Source organism: Callorhinchus milii, unplaced genomic scaffold, assembly GCF_018977255.1.
Source record: "Callorhinchus milii isolate IMCB2004 unplaced genomic scaffold, IMCB_Cmil_1.0 Scaffold24, whole genome shotgun sequence".
Lineage (NCBI taxonomy): Eukaryota > Metazoa > Chordata > Chondrichthyes > Chimaeriformes > Callorhinchidae > Callorhinchus > Callorhinchus milii.
Window position 1 is genome coordinate 8343485 of NW_024704765.1, and position 20230 is coordinate 8363714.

Genomic DNA, 20230 nt, shown 5'->3' on the forward strand with positions numbered 1-20230 from the left:
ACCACAAGAACCGTGGAAGGTTACGGGACGGAAGAAGGAAGGCTGCTCGAGGGAGTCCAACCAGTGCGCAAAGCTACTCTCCTACACCAGACCTTATCTAATCACGGACTCAACCTCTACTCCGTCTCCGGGGAAAGTCCAAGAGCACTCGGGTTAGGCCGAGCGAGATCTCCTGACAGGTTATCTCCAACAAAAGCAATCGGACCTGCGTCGAGTCTTGTAAAAATATAATACACCAGATGTCTGTCTGTCTGTGTGTCTGTCTGTCTGTGTGTCTGTCTGTCTGTGTCTGGTATCAACAACGCATGATATTGGGATGGGTGACATTGCAGCACTTGGCCTGTAGGTGGCGCTATTCTCACACAAATGCTAATGCAGTTTCATGCACTGCTCCCACTCGGATCATACAAGAGACCCACCGTCACCTGGAAGCCTTGGACTGTCACCGCACAACCTTCTCCGCCCACGCCTACCGCTGAGCAGAATCAATCTCTATCCACCACGAGAGGGTGATGGGGTGAACGGGGGCCCACGGGACCTGAACCCCGAACCCTTGCGCTCGCTCAGAAATGACCTGGGAACGCCCGACGACGGCCTCTCCAACTTACTCTGGTTACACGTGGCTCCGACGTACCCGGCGGACACTCGCACGTTCCGTCCGAGCCCCGGCACCGGCCTGCGTTCAGGCACCGGCATTCCCGCGCGCAGCTCGAGCCGTACTTCCCGTCCGGGCATCCTGTGCAGGAAGGGAGGAGAAAAGAGAGGCCGAGTGAGCCAACAAGTCACCCGAGAGCAATGGGGTGCACCCGCTCCCAGCACGTTTACAGCCATCCGCAATAATAACCACGACGGAGTCTCGGCGCACTTGACAAGGCTGAGCCTGATGCCGAACCGGGGGGGGGTTTGGGTGGGGGGGGGAGGGAGAAGATGAGAAGGTGACCGTCGGTACAGCTGAAGAGGAAGGTCTTCAAGCGTGACCTGAAAATGGGGAAAGAGGGGCTGAATGAACCGAAATAACAAGCCTCGGCTCTTGCCAGCCTGCGCCCAAACCTTCGGGGATTAGGGGAGCCTTGTGTGTCCGTCCGTCCGTCCCCCTTCCCCGCGCACAGCGCTCTCTGGTCAGTACAGGGCACTCACATCTCTACGCTGCCGCGCTCCTTGCCATGCATCCCTACTCGACAACCACCCATACTCACTCAGGTTACAGCTGTCCCCGTGGTAACCGGGTGCGCAGACGCACTCCCCCGTGACCGGGTGGCACAGCTGGTTCTCAGCGGAGCACTGGCACACCTGGTTACAGTTCTGCCCGTAGGTCCCGGGCAGACAGCCTGAGAGAGAGAGAGAGAGAGACGGGGCAGGTTATGATCATAATAACGATACTCTTACGCGCGGTGATGGGTTCCCGCATGCGTCGGCTGACCCCCTACCCAACCCCACCCCAACACCTCCCCCCACCCCCCCCACCCCCCAAAAAAACAACGCAAATTCAAAGTTCCCGACGTGGGGCTTGAACCTACAAACCTCCGGCTCAGAAGCCAGGGCGCTCTCTTCACCCCCACCTCCCCCCACCGCGCGCCCCCACTCCCGCGTGTACTCACTCTGCTCACAGCCGTTCCCCGCCCGGCCTGGGGGGCAGCCGCACTCGCCCGTCACGTGATTGCAGGGGGTCCCCGGAGAGCAGTTGCACCGTCGCAAGCAGCCGTCGCCGTAGTAGTCGGGTAAACAGGCTGCGGGCGGGGAGGGGAGGGGAGGGGTGTGGGGTGAGGGGGGTGGGGGGGGAAACGAGAGGTCAGCGGGTCAGCGAAAAGGGGGGGGTAGCTCGCACAACGACGACAGCGACAATTTACACGCTTACAGCGCCTTTCGCGTCGAGGCTCTCAGTGCGCGAGCGCACTTAACCCTTCGTGGAAAAAAGAACTGTGAGACAATTAGAATCGAGAGCCCCCAAGGTTTCCCCCTTCTATGTAACGCTTGTGTTAATCAACACGTGGGAGTTGTGGGTGTGTGGGTGTGTGGGTGTGGGGATGACGGGGGGGGGGGGGGGAGGACAGAGGTCACTCACCTCTGTGGCACCGGCTCCCTCGCCACCCTCTGGGGCAGAGGCAGACCCCCGTCACTCGGTCGCAAGAGCCCCCGTGCTCGCAGTCGCACGTCTCCCCGCAAGCGTCTCCGAAGGTGCCGTCTTCGCAAGCTGAGGGAGACAGAGGAGGGTCACCCTGGGGCTCACGGCCGGCCGGTCACGCGCGCGCGCCCGTCGATCTGTCAAGGTAGGGTCTCGCGGGTTCGGTCACTCACGTGTTTCGCAGCGGCGGCCGGTCCAACCGGCCCGGCAAGCGCAGAGCCCGCTCTGCCGGTCGCACGCACCCCCGTTCCGACACCTGCACATTTGCCGGCACTCTGAGCCAAACCTCCCCGGGCTGCACTCTGTCACGGAGAGAGAGGAGAGAGAGAGATAGAGAGAAATAGAAAGAGAGAGACAGAGAGAGATAGAGAGATGGATACAGAAACAGAGAGAGCGCGAAACAGAGAGAGACAGAGAGAGAGATAGAGAGACAGAGAGAGTGCGAAACAGAGAGAGATAGAGAGACGGAGAGATAGAGAGATGGAGACACAGAGAGATAGAGAGAGACGGAGAGAGATAAGAGAGAGACAGAGAGAGATAGAGAGAGAGACGGAGAGAGAGAGAGACACACAGAGAAAGAAGGTCAAATAATTAATTCAATGAATAAATAATTCAATAAACTTAATTGGAGGATTTCTATTATTACAGAGAGAGGGTTAACATCCAATCAGAGGAATTCCCCTCACTCCCACCCCCCGCGCCCCCCCCCAACATGAGTCAGTGTTGCCCTGATGCCGAGACGCAAGAACAACAACAGCAGCAGCAGCGCCTTTCACGTCAGGAGGACGTCCCCAAGGCGCGAGTCCCCGTCGCACACTCACCCAGTTCACACGCGAGCCCCGTCCATCCTCCCGGACACGTGCACTCGCCACTGGCGTGGTCACACGTGCCGCCGTTCTGGCAGATGCAGCGCTGCATGCAGTTAACCCCGTAAAAGCCAGTCGGGCACGCTGCAGGGACGGGGCGGGGGTGGGGGGGGGAAGGGGGAGAAACAACAAATAAATTCATGATCAACAGCGTCCGGAAACACCTGCAGACGAGCCTTGGGGACCGTCCAGCGCGGGCCCGCGCCCCGTTGCAACGCATCTCGCAGGTGGCGTGAACGCGTGGAACACGCAGGTCCCGATCCCGGGAAATTCCGGGAATAAGCCGTTTAAAAAAAAAGAGACGGCACTGAAGGTCTATTTTTTTGTCCCGCCGGGATCTTCTTGCGCTGCTCCCCGCCCGACCACCCCCCCCCCACCCGCCCCCTCGCGAGGCTTCGCTGCGCAGCGCCGTACCTCTCCGACACGCGGCTCCTGTCCAGCCGGGGGCACAGACGCACTGCCCGCTCGCGTGATCACACGTGGCGCCGTTGCTGCAGTTGCACGGCTGCCCGCACTCCTCTCCAAACCATCCTTCCTGGCAAGCTGGGCACAGAGAGAGAGAGAGAGAGAGAGACACACACACCATTTGCGCTATTTCTTAACCGATTTCTTAGCAAGTAACAATAATAATAATCTTTGCATTTGATGCAGCGCCTAATTACGTCAAGACATCTCAAAGCGCTTCACTGGGACTTTTTCTGGCGGACCGCGTGGGATCCAAATCCCTAACGCGGGGGGGGGGGGGGGTGGGGTGGCTTGAGAGCACCCTTGAGAGGGCTTAAGTCACTGGGAGCAACTCCCTCCCTTCTCTCCTCGGGGCCGCTTGATCGGGCGAAGACAGGGAGAAAAACCAGCGCTAAAAAAAAAAAATCTCGGGAGATCTAGAAATCTCGAAAAGTGCGCTCGAGTGGCTCAGTGGCGTTCCGTCGCTCAGGAAGCGTAGCGCTCAGCGCCTATAGGGATGGGCCCACGTTGAGAGGAACCTAACCGCGCAGCCGCAGACATTACAACGACAACAACAACGACAGCCACTTGCGCTTCACGTGGGGCCGCGTGTCGGAGACTCACGCTGATCGCAGCTGCGCCCGAGCCAGCCCGCCCGGCACGAGCAGGTCCCGGCCACGTGGTGACAGAGAGCACCATTGCGGCAGCCGCACCCTCTCCGACATTCCAGCCCGTAAAATCCATTGGGACATGCTGCGGGGGGGGGCGGGAGTGGGGGGGGGGGGGGGTGGGAGAGAGGTGGAGGGGGAGGGGGAGAGAGGGGGGAATGTATCACAGGGTTAGCGCACAGTGTTCAAGACGGATTTAGATAATAATAACATAATTTAAAGAAGAATTGAGATAGAGAGGCATAGGAATCGTAGATACCTCCCTCCCTTTCTCCCTCCCTCATTCCCTCCCTCCCTCATTCCCTCCTCCCTCATTTTTTTCCTTGTTCCTTCCCTTGAGTTCTCCTTTAAACTTCCCAACTGCTTCTGCAATCTAATGACTCTCTGTTCCCCACTCTCGCCCCCCCACCCACCCTTCACCCTCGCCCCAACCCCCCTCCGCACACCGAACCCCCTTCACCCCGGGGATTAACACAGTGACCGGCTGCTGCACGCTTTCCCATGGCGGGGGCGTGTGGAGGTGTGTGGGGGGGGGAGATGCTCGATACTTACGCCGTTCGCAGAAGGTGCCGAGCCAACCCGGTGTGCAGTTACACGCTCCACTGACGTGGTCACACAGAGCTCCGTTCTCACATCGGCAACGGTGGCTGCAGCCTCGCCCGTACACCCCGTCCGCACACTCTGAGGGGGGGGGGGTGGGGGGAGGGAGAGACAGAGAGAGAGGGGGGGGGGGTAAGTTGACATAACCCGGGGGGAGAGGGGCCGAGCGGAGGAGAAAATGTGGGGAGGAAATTAAATTCCCGCTTCTGCGATGGACAACCACAGGCAAGAATGTCTCATCCACACTCATCATCATTATTATTATTATATTATTAAACTCGCTCTGTGCTTGTGGGGACACAGTCAATGTGGAACCTGCTCAGGCTCAGACCGTCAAGCTTCCCCCGTACACCCCCCAACCCCCCACCGCCCCCCCCCCCCCCCTCCCACCACCCGCGACCCCAACCCCCATCCCCCCGCCCCAGCCTCGGCCACTCACTCTGGCCGCAGCGCGGACCGGTGAAGCCAGCCTCACACACGCACTCTCCCGTCACAGTGTGGCAGCTCCCGTCACTGTTCCTGCAGTCGCACGTGTTGGCACAGTCCTGGCCCCAGCGCCCGGCATCGCAGCCTGAAAAACGAAGGAGCAAACTAACTCACGGTCCACAGACTCTCAGCGACCCGTTCCCAGACTTCCCCGCCTCCGATCGGAGACTTTAACCTGAGCTATGCCCCCCCGTCTGTGCCCTATTTGGGAGGGCGTTAAAAGGTCCATTGGGGGGAAAAAAAAAGAGAAGGGAAATTTCTCCCAGTTTCCGCTGTCACATTTGCTCCGGGAGTTAGTTGGTGTCGGGACAGTTCCGAATGTTACCCTTTACTTTAATCGCTGATTTATCCTCACTGATAACCTGGGCGGGAGGTAATAATGAATAATAATAATAATAATCCTCGCATTTGATGTGGCGCCTTATCGCGTCTTCCGAGACGTCTCAAAGCGCTTCACAGGATGTACTGTAAAGTCAAGTGACTGGGTATATTTGTGGGTGAAATACACAGTCAACGGAATAAGACGCTGAAGACACCGAGCAGCCCATCTCCCCACCACCCTCCCCCCCCCACCCGCCATCGCTCACGTACCTCTCCTGCAGTTGTAGCCGGTCCAGCCCGGGGGGCACTCACAGCGCCCGCTCTCCGCATCACACTGCCCGTCGTTCTCGCACGCACATCGCATCTGGCAGCCCTGACCGTAGCGCCCAGTGGGGCAGACTGCGGGGAGGGAGTTCCAAGCACAGGGCAAACGGTCACGCGCGGGAGAGATTTCGACGTCAAGCTCGTCCGGTTCGGCGCTCGGTCGCGTCTTCGCCACGTCTCGAAATCGCCTTCGCCCAACGTGCGTGGTCCAAGCGAACTGACTGGCCATTTTGTGGGCGAAAAGGCAGCAGCCGATCGCGCGCGGCAGCGTCCCCGCAAACGCCGCGACGACACAGAGGAGGGACGGGACTGCATCACATGGGATAGTGTCGCCCCCCCCCACCCCCACCCGACTACGTCACTGGTTCCCCCCCTTTTGAGGTGCGGATCAGCCGTGATTCAATGGAACGGCGGAACAGGCTCGAGGGGCTGAATGGCCCGCGTTTCCCCCTGCCCCCTGCCGCTCCTACTGTTCCCAACCCCGACCTGGAGGGAACGCGGGTACGTACCGCTCTGGCATTGCTTCCCCATGAAACCGGAGCGACAGACGCACACCCCGGTCTCCTTCTCGCACCGGCCTCCGTTCTCGCAGACGGAGCAGATCCCTTGGCAACCCACGCCCCAGCGGCCTTCCGGGCAATCTGGGAGGACCAACAACAACCAAACAAGTTGTATTTGTACAGTGCCTGTCACATCAGGGCAACATCCCCGGGCGCTGGACGTTCAGGAACCCGCACCCGAGCTGGTGGTTGGGATCAGGAGGGGGTGGAGGGCGGGGGAGGCTGGTGGGGCGGGTGACCGAAGGCACATTAGAAGAGGTTCTTGAAGGAGGAGGCAATGCGGAGGGCCTACGGGATGGAGTTCCTCTGCATACTTTGCGCAGGAAGAGCCACTGCGCGTCAGGTCACTTACTGCCCAAAACATGAGCTCAATGGTACTTCCTACGTACAGGTGGAAGGAGCGAACCGGGGGTCGGCCAGTCGTTGGGTCCACATCGATAGCTCGCGACGCTTGCCCTCTCACCTTTCTCGCAGCTGAGCCCCATTCTACCCGCTGGGCAGACACAGCTGCCTGACACGTGATCACACGAGGCCCCTCCGCAGTCGCACACCTGCTGGCAGTTCACTCCGAACCTCTGGTCGAGGCATTCTGTGTCCGAGAGAGAGAGCGCGCGAGAGAGAGACAGAGAGAGAGAGAGAGAGAGAGACACAGAGAGATGTGCAATGTTAGCCACGGTAACACGGGAGACTGACCATATGGCGAAGCCTATTTCCTTACATAAAATAACATGGGAGTATCCTGAAATGTGTTCCTCTCCTCCAAAAAAATATTTCTGGGCATTATCCTCTGCCCCTGATCCTGTGTCCTCGCCACAGGTATCCTTCGATACTTCCCAAATTAACATCAATCTGAATCTCTCGATCCCCTGTTCACTACGAGCCCCCAAAACGTTTCACTCTCTGCGCGTGAACTGTCTCGCCTACGAAAAATGCAGTCACTACACCTTGCAGTGTATCCCGTGAAGCACTTTTGAGACTTTATTTCCTCTTGCTCCCTACGGTCTCCGTCAGTCTCTTCGGACCGACGCAAAAGCTGCTGTGTGTAAGTCGTGGCGAGAGAGAGAGAGAGAGAGAGTGGAGGGAGCAAACCTTTCTTGGCCCGACTATAAAGAGAGTTAACAAACTCCGCAGGGTGGATGGAGGATAAAACACCATCCATTGATGCTTGGCTCAAAGCTTCGTTAACGCCTGGTGTGTAGACAATTTTGTTGGCAAAGTCGCCCCTCTCAAAACAGGCGGAGACGGCCCGACTTCTCCAACGCTCACCCAGCAACAAAGCGTTTTATGTTCATTGTCGTGGGGCGGGTTCACAGGTGTGTGTTTATTGTGGGTTTTTAAACGAACGTTCCAGTGAACTTTTATCCTCAGACTTGCTTTAATCAGCGTCAGGTACCCCCCCCGCCCCCCGTGCACTCTGGAACCTCCATTAGAGGCAGAGGCAGCTCCGGGTGGGAGAGGAAAAAGTACATCAGGGCCAATATTGCGACTCGACAGCTTTTAACGGGGGGAGGGGGGAGGGGTCTGTCTGCCTTTGACTTGATTAACCCCTGTATCCGACACAGCGCCCGACCTTTCTCCCCCCCCCCTCCCTTTCCTGGCTGCCCTCAAACCCATCCCATTGAAACCGTGCCCTCGATCAACAGCCTTAAATTCTCCTCCCTCTCAGCTCTCGCTCCGTGATGCCCATTGATTGAGACGTCGCTCGAGTACGTCGACGTCAGTGGCTCGGCTGAACATGGGAGAGGGCATTCAGCGGAGGCGCGGACGTACCTCGGCTGCAGTTCCTCCCGTGGTATCCGGCGGGACACAGCCTCCGGCACTCCCCGCTCACTGGGTCACACGGGACTCCGTCCTGGCAGCCGCACACGCTTCCGCATTCGACTCCATAGTGGCCGGGGTCGCAGGCTGTGGCCAGAAACAGGAAGGGTCGAAAACTTTGACAACACAACACGACAATTTGCATTTATAATCGCGTCCTTCACACCGGATGGCTCGCGTACCAGGCTCAGGGACAACCTGCCCTTTGGGACGTTTCTTGGTGCGGAAACGAAGAGAAAATGGGGTGAGGGTGATGGTGGGGGGGTGGGGGGGGGATGAGGGAGGAAGCGGGGGAGAAATTGTAGAACCTGGGACCTCACCGCCAGACACCGCGGGAAGAACTTTCACGTCGGACACGTGCTAGGCATGTCGGCACTCACTTGTGTTGCATGTGGCGCCCCGGTAACCGGGCTTGCACACGCAAGCCCCATCCCTCCGGTTACACTCCTGCGTGTTTCGCTGGTCACACCGGCACTCGCTGGAGCAGCCCGGCCCGTACGTCCACTTCGGACAAGCTTGAGGAGAAACCAGAGGACAAGCCCGGTCAGTGACCTGGACCGCGCTGCGCCCTCCGGTGGCCCCCTAATGATCCCAAGCCATCGCATTCCTCGTATTTTGCGAGCAGGTCGACACGTCTCGAGGCACCCGCTGAGTGTAGTGACTGTGTGTTGTTGCAGGCGAACGTGCCAGCCTGACAATCTGGGCGCAGCCACAAACGGTTGAGTTAAGAGGGTACCGGCGACGCGCCACGATGTGTGACGAACAGAGAAACACTCTTCCAAAAAAACACACACACAAACGCGCGCGCCCTCTCGCCCGAACCCAAAGGGCAACTTACATAAATGACAGAAGCGCCCGTACAGTCCCGGGTCACACAGGCAAGCGCCATAGATCCTGTGGCATCGCCCATTGTTGGCGCAGTTGCACTTCTTGTTGCAACTCTTGCCGTACAATCCCTTGGGGCAGCCTGAGGGAGAGAGGGAAGGAGAGAGGGAGGGAGGGAGAGAGAGCATGCAGGTAATAATCAGTACGGTTTAGGAGCGGAATGAGACCATTGAGTCCCTCAAACCTGCTCTGCCCTTCAATCGGATCGCGGCAGGTCTTTCATTTCTCCGCCTTTCGCTCCAACGACGACTTGCATTTTATACGGCGCCCTTCATAACGGGTTAGAGTCTCTGTGCGCTGAAATACCACCCAAAGATCTATCGCTAAGGGCTTCCGTGTTCTAACAACCCTCTTGAAGCAGAAAGTATACAGTTTACTTGATGAGGCGCTATAGCAAACACAAAGATATTTAAAAAGGGGAGGAGAGGGGAAGGGGCATGGGGGGGAATGGAGGGGTTTGTAGGGGTCGGGGCAACGGGCTTCCTGTTACTGGGCAGACATCCCCCCACCACCACCCATCTGTCCGTCACCCCTCCCGCTCGGATTCCTCAAATCCGCTCCGCTGGCTGGGGCCCACGTACCGTCCTCGCACATCTCCCCGCTCACCCCCACTGGGCAGCGACACCGTCCGCTCACAGCCTCGCACGTGGCTCCGTTCCTGCACTTGCACACGAAGCTGCAGTTTTTGCCGAACGTTCCCTCCGGACAGGCTGTAACCGGGGCAAACACAGCGTCACTAACCGCACAGCCTCACTAGGAAGCGGCAACAAGAACAGCAACTTGCGTTGGCGGAGCACCCTTTCTCGGCGGACGGGAGTTCTCGGGAGCGCTTGATGAAACCAGGATGAAGACGGGTCCCCTTCGGCCCCACCTGATCTCAGCTTCCAACTCACTCTGGTTGCACAGGACTCCAGTCCATCCCTCCGGGCACTCACACCCATCCCGGGCTTCACCACAGCTTCCGCCGTTCACACAGTCATCGCAGGTTAAGCTGCAATCGCTGCCGAAAGTGTTGTCCAGACACACTGAGAAAAACAGAGGGGAGGGAGAGTTACAGATAGTCCTAGTATTTGATGCAGCGCCTTATCACGTTGCACAGACATCTCAAAGTGCTTTGCAGGCTTTTCCCATGAAGTGTAGTGACTGTGCATTGGGGCAAATGCCTCTTGGCCTTAGCCTTTAGGTCACCGCCTTGAAAATTTCAAACTTGTCCTGGAGGCTCTTTCTCTCACCGAAGGTCTCTGACAGCGTGTGCTCCCCGCGAGCCTCTCCGTCTTCTTCCTGTGGGTCGTCGTCGAAGAGTTGTGTCAGCTGCTCCCCGTGATAGAAGGTCACCGCGGGGAATGACCCCGGGAAACCGGGACGGCCATTCAGAGCTTCCACCAGGTCGTCCAGGGCTGGGAAGCAGGACAGAGCTGATCAACACAACAGTCGTTTCTCCCACAGAGAGAGTCATAATAATAATAATAATAATAATCCTTGCATTTGGTATGCAGCCTCATCACGTCTTAGAGACGTCTCAAAGGGCCTCACAGGATGCACAGTAAATTGACTGTATAGTTTGTGGGCGAAATGCGACAGCCAATTGCGCACAGCAGCGTCCCACAAACAGTCAGTGGACGGAGTGACCAATTTATTACTGCCACTGGTACGTGGAACTCACTGGGCTGGTGAAATGGTGCAACAGAAATCGCATAAATCTGATCTGTATAAATCGTATAAGGGCCCAAGTCGTATATCCGCCCAAACTCTGTTGAATTTCCTATTATTTATAAGTTTCGCTTAATTCATACTTTGCGTCAGTCATATTCAATGTATGGTCCCAACGGACATGACTTATACAACGCTTACTGTAGAGGCAGAGCCCATTGTGGGTCCGCAGAGGGTAGTATTCACCAAGAGGCTTGGGGTGGGGGTGGTTAGCTAGGGCGGTGGGATTGAATGGACAGCTCGCTTTGAGGGCTGGTGCAGACTCGATGGACCGAATGGCCTCCTTCTGAGCTGCACCTTTCTACGATTCTAACATTGCGCACATTTAGCCAACGCACATCACTGAGAGTTGTGGCCGATCGACAGACAAGCTCCATGGTAATGGACATGGAGGTGAGCGAGGCGACTGTGTTATGATACAAGGCAAAAACGTGAGACACCTCCCTATTCCCCCCCTCACCTGCCCTCCCCTCCCTCCCACACCCGCCGAGCCGCGAGAAGGGAACCTACAGACGCAGTCCTTGCGATTCTCGTCCAACTTGTAGCCGATGTTGCAGATGCACAGGTAGGAGCCGTCTGTGTTGTGGCAGTCGTGCTCACAGCCAGCGGTTTCCAGCTCGCACTCGTCAACATCTGGAAGAGAGGGGGACAGAGCACTGAAGGGGGCGGTGGGGGGTGAGCGGAAGGGGGGTTCAGGAATCAAACATGGGAGGGGCGGGGGACGGCTAGGGTTAATAATCAGGAATCCGTGAGGACCGATTTAAGGGGAAAGCGATATTGATCCTAAGGATAATAATCATCCTCGCATTTGACAGAGCGCTTAAAGTGCTGCGATGTGAAATAAGAACTGCGATCGGGACAGTGGCCGTAAATAAATGGAGCGAGATGTTAACAAGCACGTTCCTGTGGTCAACCGGGTGTCTGACCCTCACGGAAAACCCATCACCGTGCTTAAGAGTATCCAAAACAGAATGAGAGTTCTGCTTACGTGCATCACCTACACACAGGAAATCTGCATCTGGAATAGAATGCGTTCACTCTCTCTCTCTTAGAGGGACATGCACACTGGGGGAGGGGGGCAAACCCAGAGTATGTGCTGTGAGCGGGGTTGGGGAGTGGAGTGGAGGAGGTGGGAGTAACTGCTGGAGTTTGACCGGCTAAAACCACAGAGCTTGCCCATGGAAAGCGTTGATCAGCCACCTTCTTACCTTCACATCTGCAGCCCTCCGGACTGAGCCGATAGCCCGCGTAGCAGCCGCACTCAAAGCCTCCGGGGGTATTGAAACAGTCCTGCTCACAGCAGTTCACACCAGCGTTGCACTCGTCCAGGTCTGCGAGGGGTGACGAACAAGTTAGCGTTAACATCACTGTGTTTCTTTCTACCTACCCTGTGTCTGTGTCTCCTACCCCCTACCCTCTCCCGCCCTCCACCCCTCCTAATCCCAACCACCAGCTCGGGTGCGTGAAAGGCGCTGTACAAAATGTAATCTGTTGTTGTTTCTGCCCTCCACAACGCTCTCTGGAACTGCTTCTCGGAGCCGCTCTGCCCAAGCCTCGTCCCTCCCCACCTGTAAAACAAGGGGGGCTTAACACCTTTCCTTCCTGCATTTCTGGGCTTCCCTGGTTCTGCTATTGCGCCCACTGTTTCAGAAGATCACAAGGTTAGCTTGGATGCGATCTCATCCCACCCGAACATCCCTACTAACCATCCACCCTTGGCAATGCTATGAATAATAAACCTTGCATTTGATATAGCGTCGTTATGGCGTTGAGACATATCAAAGCGCTTCACAGAAATATATACTGTAAAGTGAATTGACTGTGTATTTTGTATTGTGAATTTCGTGGGCGCAACGTAAATGCCATGGTTTCATTAACAGAGCGATGCTGGCTGTAACACATGGTGGATGGTGAGTGAGGGAGGGAGGGGGCGGCGGGGGGTGGAGTGTTGTGGTGGAGAAACATGCCTTTCGGATAATTCACGCAGCCCAGATATATGTGTCTCAGTCACGTTCCCTCAAATTCCCAGCTGGGAAAGGCCGGGATAATAACATTAAATGCAACAATAAACTACAAATGAGGCTATTAATCAATCAGAAAAATAAACCTGAGAGGAGGGGGTGGGTTGTGGTGGGAGTGGGTGTTGAGGGGGAGGGTGGAAGAGTGGAATAGGTGGAAGGAAAAATAACACAGAGAGACTTTAACCCTCGACAGCACCAAACACTGCGTGTGTGTCGCAGGATCTGTGTCAAGTAGGGTAATGGGGATCAAAACTCGGGTGTGTTTAAGCGTACTGTAAAGGGCAGCTACAAGGCATAGGAGAGGGGTGAGGAGTGAGGGAGGGGGAAGTTTTAATGACTCATTCAGGAACATTCCTACCCGGCCCATTCCGAACTTCTTAATTCAAAGCACACGTCAAAACCCTATTATGTAAGCTCTAGGAATGGGTGCCGGAAGGAGGGGGTGGGAAAGGGTGCTGGCTGGCACATGCCACCCTCACCAAACCCGGGGCAACCTATCACCTGGCGATCTGAGCCTTGAGATGAGCGGTTTGGAATCGAACGGTCAAGGAATTCCTTGAGGGCGGTGGGGCTGGGGGAGTGGGGGCGGGGGAAGATTCTCCCATTGGGCCTTTAATGGCAAAGGGCGGTGATGGGGAAGGAGCCCTACCCACACACGTCTTCTGGTCCATGTCCAGGTGGAAGCCTTGGTTACAGCTGCAGAGGGGCCCCCCACTGCTGTGCCGGCAGTGGTGAGAGCAGCCTCCGTTGTTGATCTCGCAGCTGTTGACGATCTCCATCTCGATCCCTGGGAAATCAAAGCCGTAGTCACCCATCAGTCACTGTCAGTCAACGTCATTCCCTGCCAAGTCACGGCAACGTCACCGTCAATTCACCATCAGTGGACCGCGCTCACCCTTACAACCTGCCGTAACCTCAGCCTGGCTCAATCAACAGAGCTTTCGCCTCCGCATCAGAAGGTTGCAGGCTCAAACCCCACTCACCCCTCAACACCCCCGCCTCCCCCGCCAGCCTCCCCACCCCTATCCTTTTCCTCCCATCCCCACTGATTAGAAACCCGAGCAACTGGCTTACTGTAACATTGACGCCCGTCTGCTCCCAGCTCGTAGCCCTGGTTGCACACGCAGACGAACGAGCCCCGGGCATTCTGACACCCGTGCGAGCATCCGGCCAGCCCCACGCCACACTCGTCGACGTCTAGGAGGAAATCACAAAGAGACCAATGTGTCGCTCGTGGGCGAGCAGAGAATTTACTGCGGCCGAGACCGCTCAGTGGGGTCAACCACAACAACTTTTTTCTTTCTTGAACAACTAATTGCTCTAAAGATCCCGAGGCGCTACTCGTAAAGAGAAGGGAGTTTCTCTCCGGGTTTCCTGGCCGAAAACACGCCCCACCCCCAGATAAAATCGGTCACTCACTTCACCGCCGTCGATGGCGATGTTGCCGCGCGCAAACTAGCTGCCCCGTTCGCCTACGAAACATCGACAAGGGGGAGGGAGCCGAGGGGAAAGGGGAAAGGTAGGACCGGGGCGGTGGGGCACAAGCAGGCCGCTGCCCGCTGAACGAAGAGAGTTCTCCAGATCAATCTATTGTACAGGTTCCCGGGACTTTTACCTTCACATCCTTTGCCGTCGACGGCCAACAAGTAACCAGGTCGACACTGGCACCGGGCGACACCTTGGCTGTTGTGGCACTTGTGAGCGCAGCCTCCGTTCCTGTCCGCGCACGGATCCTTGACTGCGGAGAGACGAGAACGCACTTTCGGGCAGCGCACAGGCACAAGAGGGTGCGGGTTCAACACACACAGCCACACACACACACAGACAGAAACATAGATAGAAACATACACGCACACAACACACACACACAGGGGGGCGTCTCAGAGCGCTTGAAACAACAAGGGAGTGGGACAGAACGGAGAGCTGACACAGACACGATGGACCGAATGGCCTCCATCCCTCCGCGCCCTGCAAAGCTTTCTAGTGGCACGGCTGACAAATCATTCATCTTTCATCTGATAAATCATTTCGCAGCAGCCAGCATGAGAAATAAAACACGTGCCTGAACCCTTTGACCCAGTCTTCAATAAAGCTCATTAATCCAGGCGAGGACAGTTAGTGTAAATAACGTTCCATTTATTTGTTCTGATCAGGCCTCCCACCCCCCCCCCCCCCCCCACAACCCCGACGTATGAAAATTGAGGTCAAGGGCTGAGTGTTTATTTTCTCTCCCTCTCGGTGTTACCCTGGGCCTTCTGGGATCATCTGGGATAAGGAACGTGAATAAACCAGGGGTTTAAGGGATTAAGAGGTCTAGTTATCAAGGCTTTTTGCATTGGGACCTGGAGCCCTGAAGCTTTAGCTGGGCAGGTGCTCTCCGCCTGACTGATTGACTGACTGACTGCACTGTGCTTGTCCACAGCTCGACAGCAGAATTTTTTTTTCCCCCTCCACCCTCCCTCGACTCACCCCCGCCCCCAGCTCCATCAGCAAATTTCAGGCACCACACCCCACCCCCACCCCGTTGGGAGACAAAATGTGTGATGTGCGAACACATGCATTGGTGAAAAGGAAAGCCAACTGATGATAGTTAACACATCGCCCGGTGTCCTGGGATGTGTTGTCCACTCTCTCTCTCTCTGCCTCCCTCACTCCTTCACCCCGCCTTGCGGTTGTGTCGTGCCAATACTCACGCTCGCAGTGTTTTCCGTCCTGTTTGAGATGGTAGTTCTGCCGACACCGGCACTGGTAATGTGCCGTCGAGAGCTGGACGCAGTCGTGCTCACAGCCTCCGTTGCTGACCTTACATGAGTTGACGGCTGGGAGATAGAGAGAGAGAGGGAGCAACAGTCAGTCCCACTGCCAGCAAATCAGCCTCACAGATACGCAGGCCTCGCATCGGACTCAGCTCCTCAACCGTCTTGAGGTGCTTCACGAGAAATTGGCGTCAAGTGTAATGACTGTGTGTTTCGTAGGCAAAACACAGCAGCTATCTCTTACAAAAGCCACAGTCATTCCTCTTTACAGTAAAGAAAAAAAATAATATAATAATCCTCGCATTTGACATAGCGCCTTATCCTGGAGTTGAGACGTCTCAAAGCGCTTCACAGAATATACTGTAAAGTGGAATGACTGTGTATTTTGTGTCCCACAAACAGTTGGGGATTGAGTGACCACATTTTTTGGGAGGTTTATTACCAAATTCCGTGAAGCGCTTTGAGATGTCCTCCTGACATGAATAGGGCTGTATAAAATGGGGGGGAGGGGGGGAAGATTTTTGGCCAGGATACCAGGAGAGAAAAACTCCCTTCTCTTTTCCAATAGGGCGCAGGATCTTTGACGTCCACCTGAACAGGGCACAGACGAGATAGAGGGAGGTGGGAGGGGCGGTTTAATGTCTCATTTAAGAACGACGCTCCCAAAGTGCAGCCTGACCTGTGAGCTCAAAGTTGCCGGCCTGGAGATTGAACAGTTTGAGTTAAGAAGGGAGTGTCTACGACTGGCCTACGATGTTGAAACCGTTTCTGAAGGTAAGCCACCGGTTCTCTTCTCCTACGCAGGCGCAGCGCAAAGATATTCCAGGCAGGGCGAAACCTTGGGCAAGTTTCCTTACTCCACACACCTAATAATAATCCCTCCAAAACCAAAAATAATAATAAATTGGTCATTTTCAATCTACGACTGTTTGTGGGACATTGCTGTGCGCAATTGGCTGCCGCGTTCGCCCACAAATATACAGTCAATTCACTTTACAGTGTGTTCTGTAAAGCGCTTTGGGACGTCCTCCCGACGTGAAAAGCGCTATATCAAATGCAAGGATTATTATTATTATTATTATTATCCAGGTTCAGGGAGCAGGTTAGACAAGCTGCCAGGACTGAGGCCATACAGCAGGTAGCTCCCATTAAACAAAGTAACCGAGGAGAGGAGCAAATCACCCTCTGGACTAAACGCCAGCCTCACTTAAGAGGAGCCTTGGACAGCATCCAAGAGAACAGTTCATCACATCAGTTAACTGCTGACCGGATCAATTGCTGCAGTTTTTACTCTGGATCCCGACCAGAATCTGGGTGAGTCTCGCCAAATGGCCATCGCCTCCATGTCCGAGCCAAGTGAAGCCCCATCGAACCGAGGGGCTTGTGCCAACCGCGGCACCGACTCCTGTGCCGCAAAGACGCAGCGGCAAAAAGGCGTGGCGTGATCAACAACAGCAGCAACAACAAATTGCAGCGGCTTTCGCGGCGGGAGGACGTCCCAAGGCGCTTGGAGTTTCCAGCTGTCAAAACGCTGGCTGGCTTTCGGCCAAACCACTTTGCCATAGTTGGCGAGGTGTTTTGCACACACACACGCGCACGCACACGGCTGGTCGGGGGAATGACGTGAGAATTATCACATCGTTTGGTGCATTTTAACGCCAGCGGTGAAAGGCGCAATATCAAACACAAGGGCTTATTATGTTTTTATTCGATCCACCAACTGATTCAAGAGACTTGTGTCTTTTTTTTAAAAAAGGCAGAAGTTTTAGAAATGTTAAGCTGTTACTTAACCAGGACCAAGGATTTGGTGTCGTGCAGAGCAGCGCAATTTTGCCACATTCCACTGCGCTGTGACTAAGTGGCCTGACTTACTTGGCAGTGTTATTTCCCATCTGAGCTCATTCCTGTACTTCCTGGGTTCTCCTGTCCAACTTCAGCAAAACCCACAGGAATTCTGGAACGAATGGCTCAGACAGCGCCAGCACTAACCCCTCTCCCACCCCCCCCTCTCCCCACCCACCCCCCCCCCACACACACACACACACACACGAGGACTAGCAAGAATCTCTGACCCGAACGACAGCAGTTTCACCCTCGTTTTGTTAATACTTAGTTGGAGCAGCGACAACACAATACAATACAAATGTGCCTTTGTAAATTCACTGCCTGCTGCATTTTGCCCACAGAATACACAGTCACAGTCAACCCACATAAATGTATATCCTGTGAAGCGCTTTGAGATGTTTCGACAATGTGATAAGGTGCCATATCAAATGCAAGGTAAACTAAACTAGTTATAATAATTAGTTATACAGCGGCTTTCACGTCAGGTGGACATCCCAAGGTGCTTAATAATTCTGGCTTGGCACCCGAGCTGTGGGTGGGAGCCAAGGGGGTGGGGGACGAAGTGGGGAAAGATGTCCAAAAGTGCAGTCAACAGGTCAGAGGTATCGCTCTTCATCTCCTCGAAATTTCTCCCAGTCTCAGCCTTAAGACCGTTTTGTGCTTGGATTTTTTAATCATGGCCCAGGAATATCCTGGAAAGCAATCTTAATTTGGAAGCCGGTTTAGATCGAACTGCTGGAAAAATATTATAATAAGAGCTGATTTGAATAAGAGTTCAGACGAAGAACGATTCAAAACTCTGCCCGGTCTTGAATCTTTGAAGATTAAGGACTCTTCAGACTTTTAGTATTAGTTTGGACCCAATCCATAACTGTTTGTGTGCAATCAGCTGCCACGTTTCACCCACAAAATATACAGGATGGACATACGGTATATTCTGGGAAGCGCTTTGAGATGTCTGAACAACGTGATAAGGCGCAATATCGAATGCCAGGACGATCATTAGTAATAGCAATCTTTGCGTTTCATACAGAGTCTGTCACCGACTTCACAGGGAACTGCTGTCAGTCACGTGGAGTGACTGTGTAGTTTGTAGCTGAGCTTGCAGCAAGGACCCACAAGCACCCATGAAGCGAATGACCGACTCTATCTGGGGGATTGTCGGGCGATGGCACCGGGAAAGAGAAACTTCTTTCTCTTTTCGAGTAGTCTGGGATCTTTAGAGTAGACTTAACGAATGAAGAACAGGGCAGAGAAGGGAAACGTTAGGGGGGGGGGGGGAAACCTCTGGTTTAATATCTCACCCAAAGCGTGGCACCCCGACAATGAAGGACTCCCCCCCCCACCACCCCCACTTCACCCTCGGCCCCCACCCCAGTACTAGAAGGTAATGCTCCAAATCAGAATCCAGTGTCTCAATCAGACTCCACATGTATTTAACCACAGAACATTCCGATCCGGTACAATTAGTGTGTGCGAAACGCAGCCAGAAATGGCTTGTAAAGTATGCTGGTGGATAGTTCCACTGTGACTTGCATCAGGCTCGCTGGTAATTCAATGCAGAGAAAAAAACAGTAGGCATTTAGCTCCCAGACCAAGGAAATATATTATTTTTAATATAAAAGGCCAAGTAAATGAGCCATATGGCCGAAAATAATCTCCTGGAATGGTATAACTTTGTTTATTGTCGTAATAATTATTAAAATGATGAGATTATGAAAGTCAGGAAGTGAAATAAACAAAGGCAATAAACTGCGGAGCACAATTTCACGTGCTTCAATTTAAGAATCCAACCCCAAAGAGTCATATGTCTCAGACCGCTAGTTGCAGATGTTCGATCCAGTGCCTCTGAGTCAGAGGTTTGTGGGCTCGAGCCCCTACGTCGGGACTCTGAGCTCACAGTCTAGGTTGACTCTCCAGTGCAGTGCCGTGGGTGGAAGGGGGTGGGGGGGTGGGGGGTGCTGTATTGTCCTTCAGATGTTGCTTTAAACCGAGTTTTTGTTCGTGCCCGGCCCGGGGGTGGGGGGGACATTAAAGATCCCGCGGCGCTATTGGAAACGAGGAGGAAGTTTCTCTATCCCAGAGTCCTGGCTGACATTCCGCCAGATAAGTTTGCCATTGGCTTCAGGTCTGTGTGTGGGGGGGACATTGCTGAATGTAATTTGACTGCCGAATTTACTTGACTGTATTTCCCAGTACAGAAGGTCCTTTATGTGGTCAGGCCTGCGGGCCAGGCTTCACTCCATTGCTCACCTGTCACATTCAGTCTCTTTTCTCATCAGTCAAACCCCTTAGATAATCAATACAAAATGCTAATGCTAAGCCTAGTTAAGCCTTTCAATTGCAGCCATTAACTGGTCTCACTCCACGATGGGTGTCAGTCCAAATATGTACCGTGGGGGTGAACAGCGACATGATGTACTCAGAAGTCCGCACGGACAAGTGGCCATTTTGTAACTTGCCCCGGGGAGGGGTGTCTGATTTTATGGACCTAAAGTAGCACATTATAACAGGGTCTGCATGTCTCAGACGCCCCTCATAAAGCCCTCATGGTCAGCTAGATCTTTACAATAATAATAACAAACTTGCGTTTGATACAGCGTCTTATCACATCGTTGAGACACCTCAAAGCGCTTCACAGGATATAGTATGAAGCGGATTGACTGTGTATTTTGTGGGTGAAACCTGGCAGCCAATTGCGCACAGCAGTGTCCCACAAACAGCCGCGGGGGATTGAGTGACCCCAGTTTTTTTTTTCTGAGGGCTTATTACCCGGTCATTCTGATGGAAAACATTCCTGTCCA

The 20230-nt window shown here is 54.7% G+C and overlaps 1 protein-coding gene across 1 annotated transcript in view; it reads right to left on the bottom strand.

Moving 5' to 3' along the window:
- LOC103184260 (multiple epidermal growth factor-like domains protein 6) overlaps positions 1-20230 on the bottom strand; it is an 85746-nt gene that overhangs the window by 2320 nt on the left and 63196 nt on the right. Inside the window, 26 exon segments of the mRNA XM_042343495.1 lie at positions 609-632; positions 635-736; positions 1197-1328; positions 1599-1727; positions 2063-2191; positions 2296-2424; positions 2944-3072; positions 3403-3531; positions 4057-4185; positions 4653-4781; positions 5140-5271; positions 5778-5906; positions 6341-6472; positions 6855-6980; positions 8162-8296; positions 8590-8724; positions 9048-9176; positions 9676-9804; positions 9988-10119; positions 10327-10491; positions 11315-11437; positions 12013-12135; positions 13475-13612; positions 13900-14022; positions 14441-14563; positions 15519-15644. Coding sequence (XP_042199429.1) covers positions 609-632; positions 635-736; positions 1197-1328; positions 1599-1727; positions 2063-2191; positions 2296-2424; positions 2944-3072; positions 3403-3531; positions 4057-4185; positions 4653-4781; positions 5140-5271; positions 5778-5906; positions 6341-6472; positions 6855-6980; positions 8162-8296; positions 8590-8724; positions 9048-9176; positions 9676-9804; positions 9988-10119; positions 10327-10491; positions 11315-11437; positions 12013-12135; positions 13475-13612; positions 13900-14022; positions 14441-14563; positions 15519-15644 — 3261 coding nt within the window.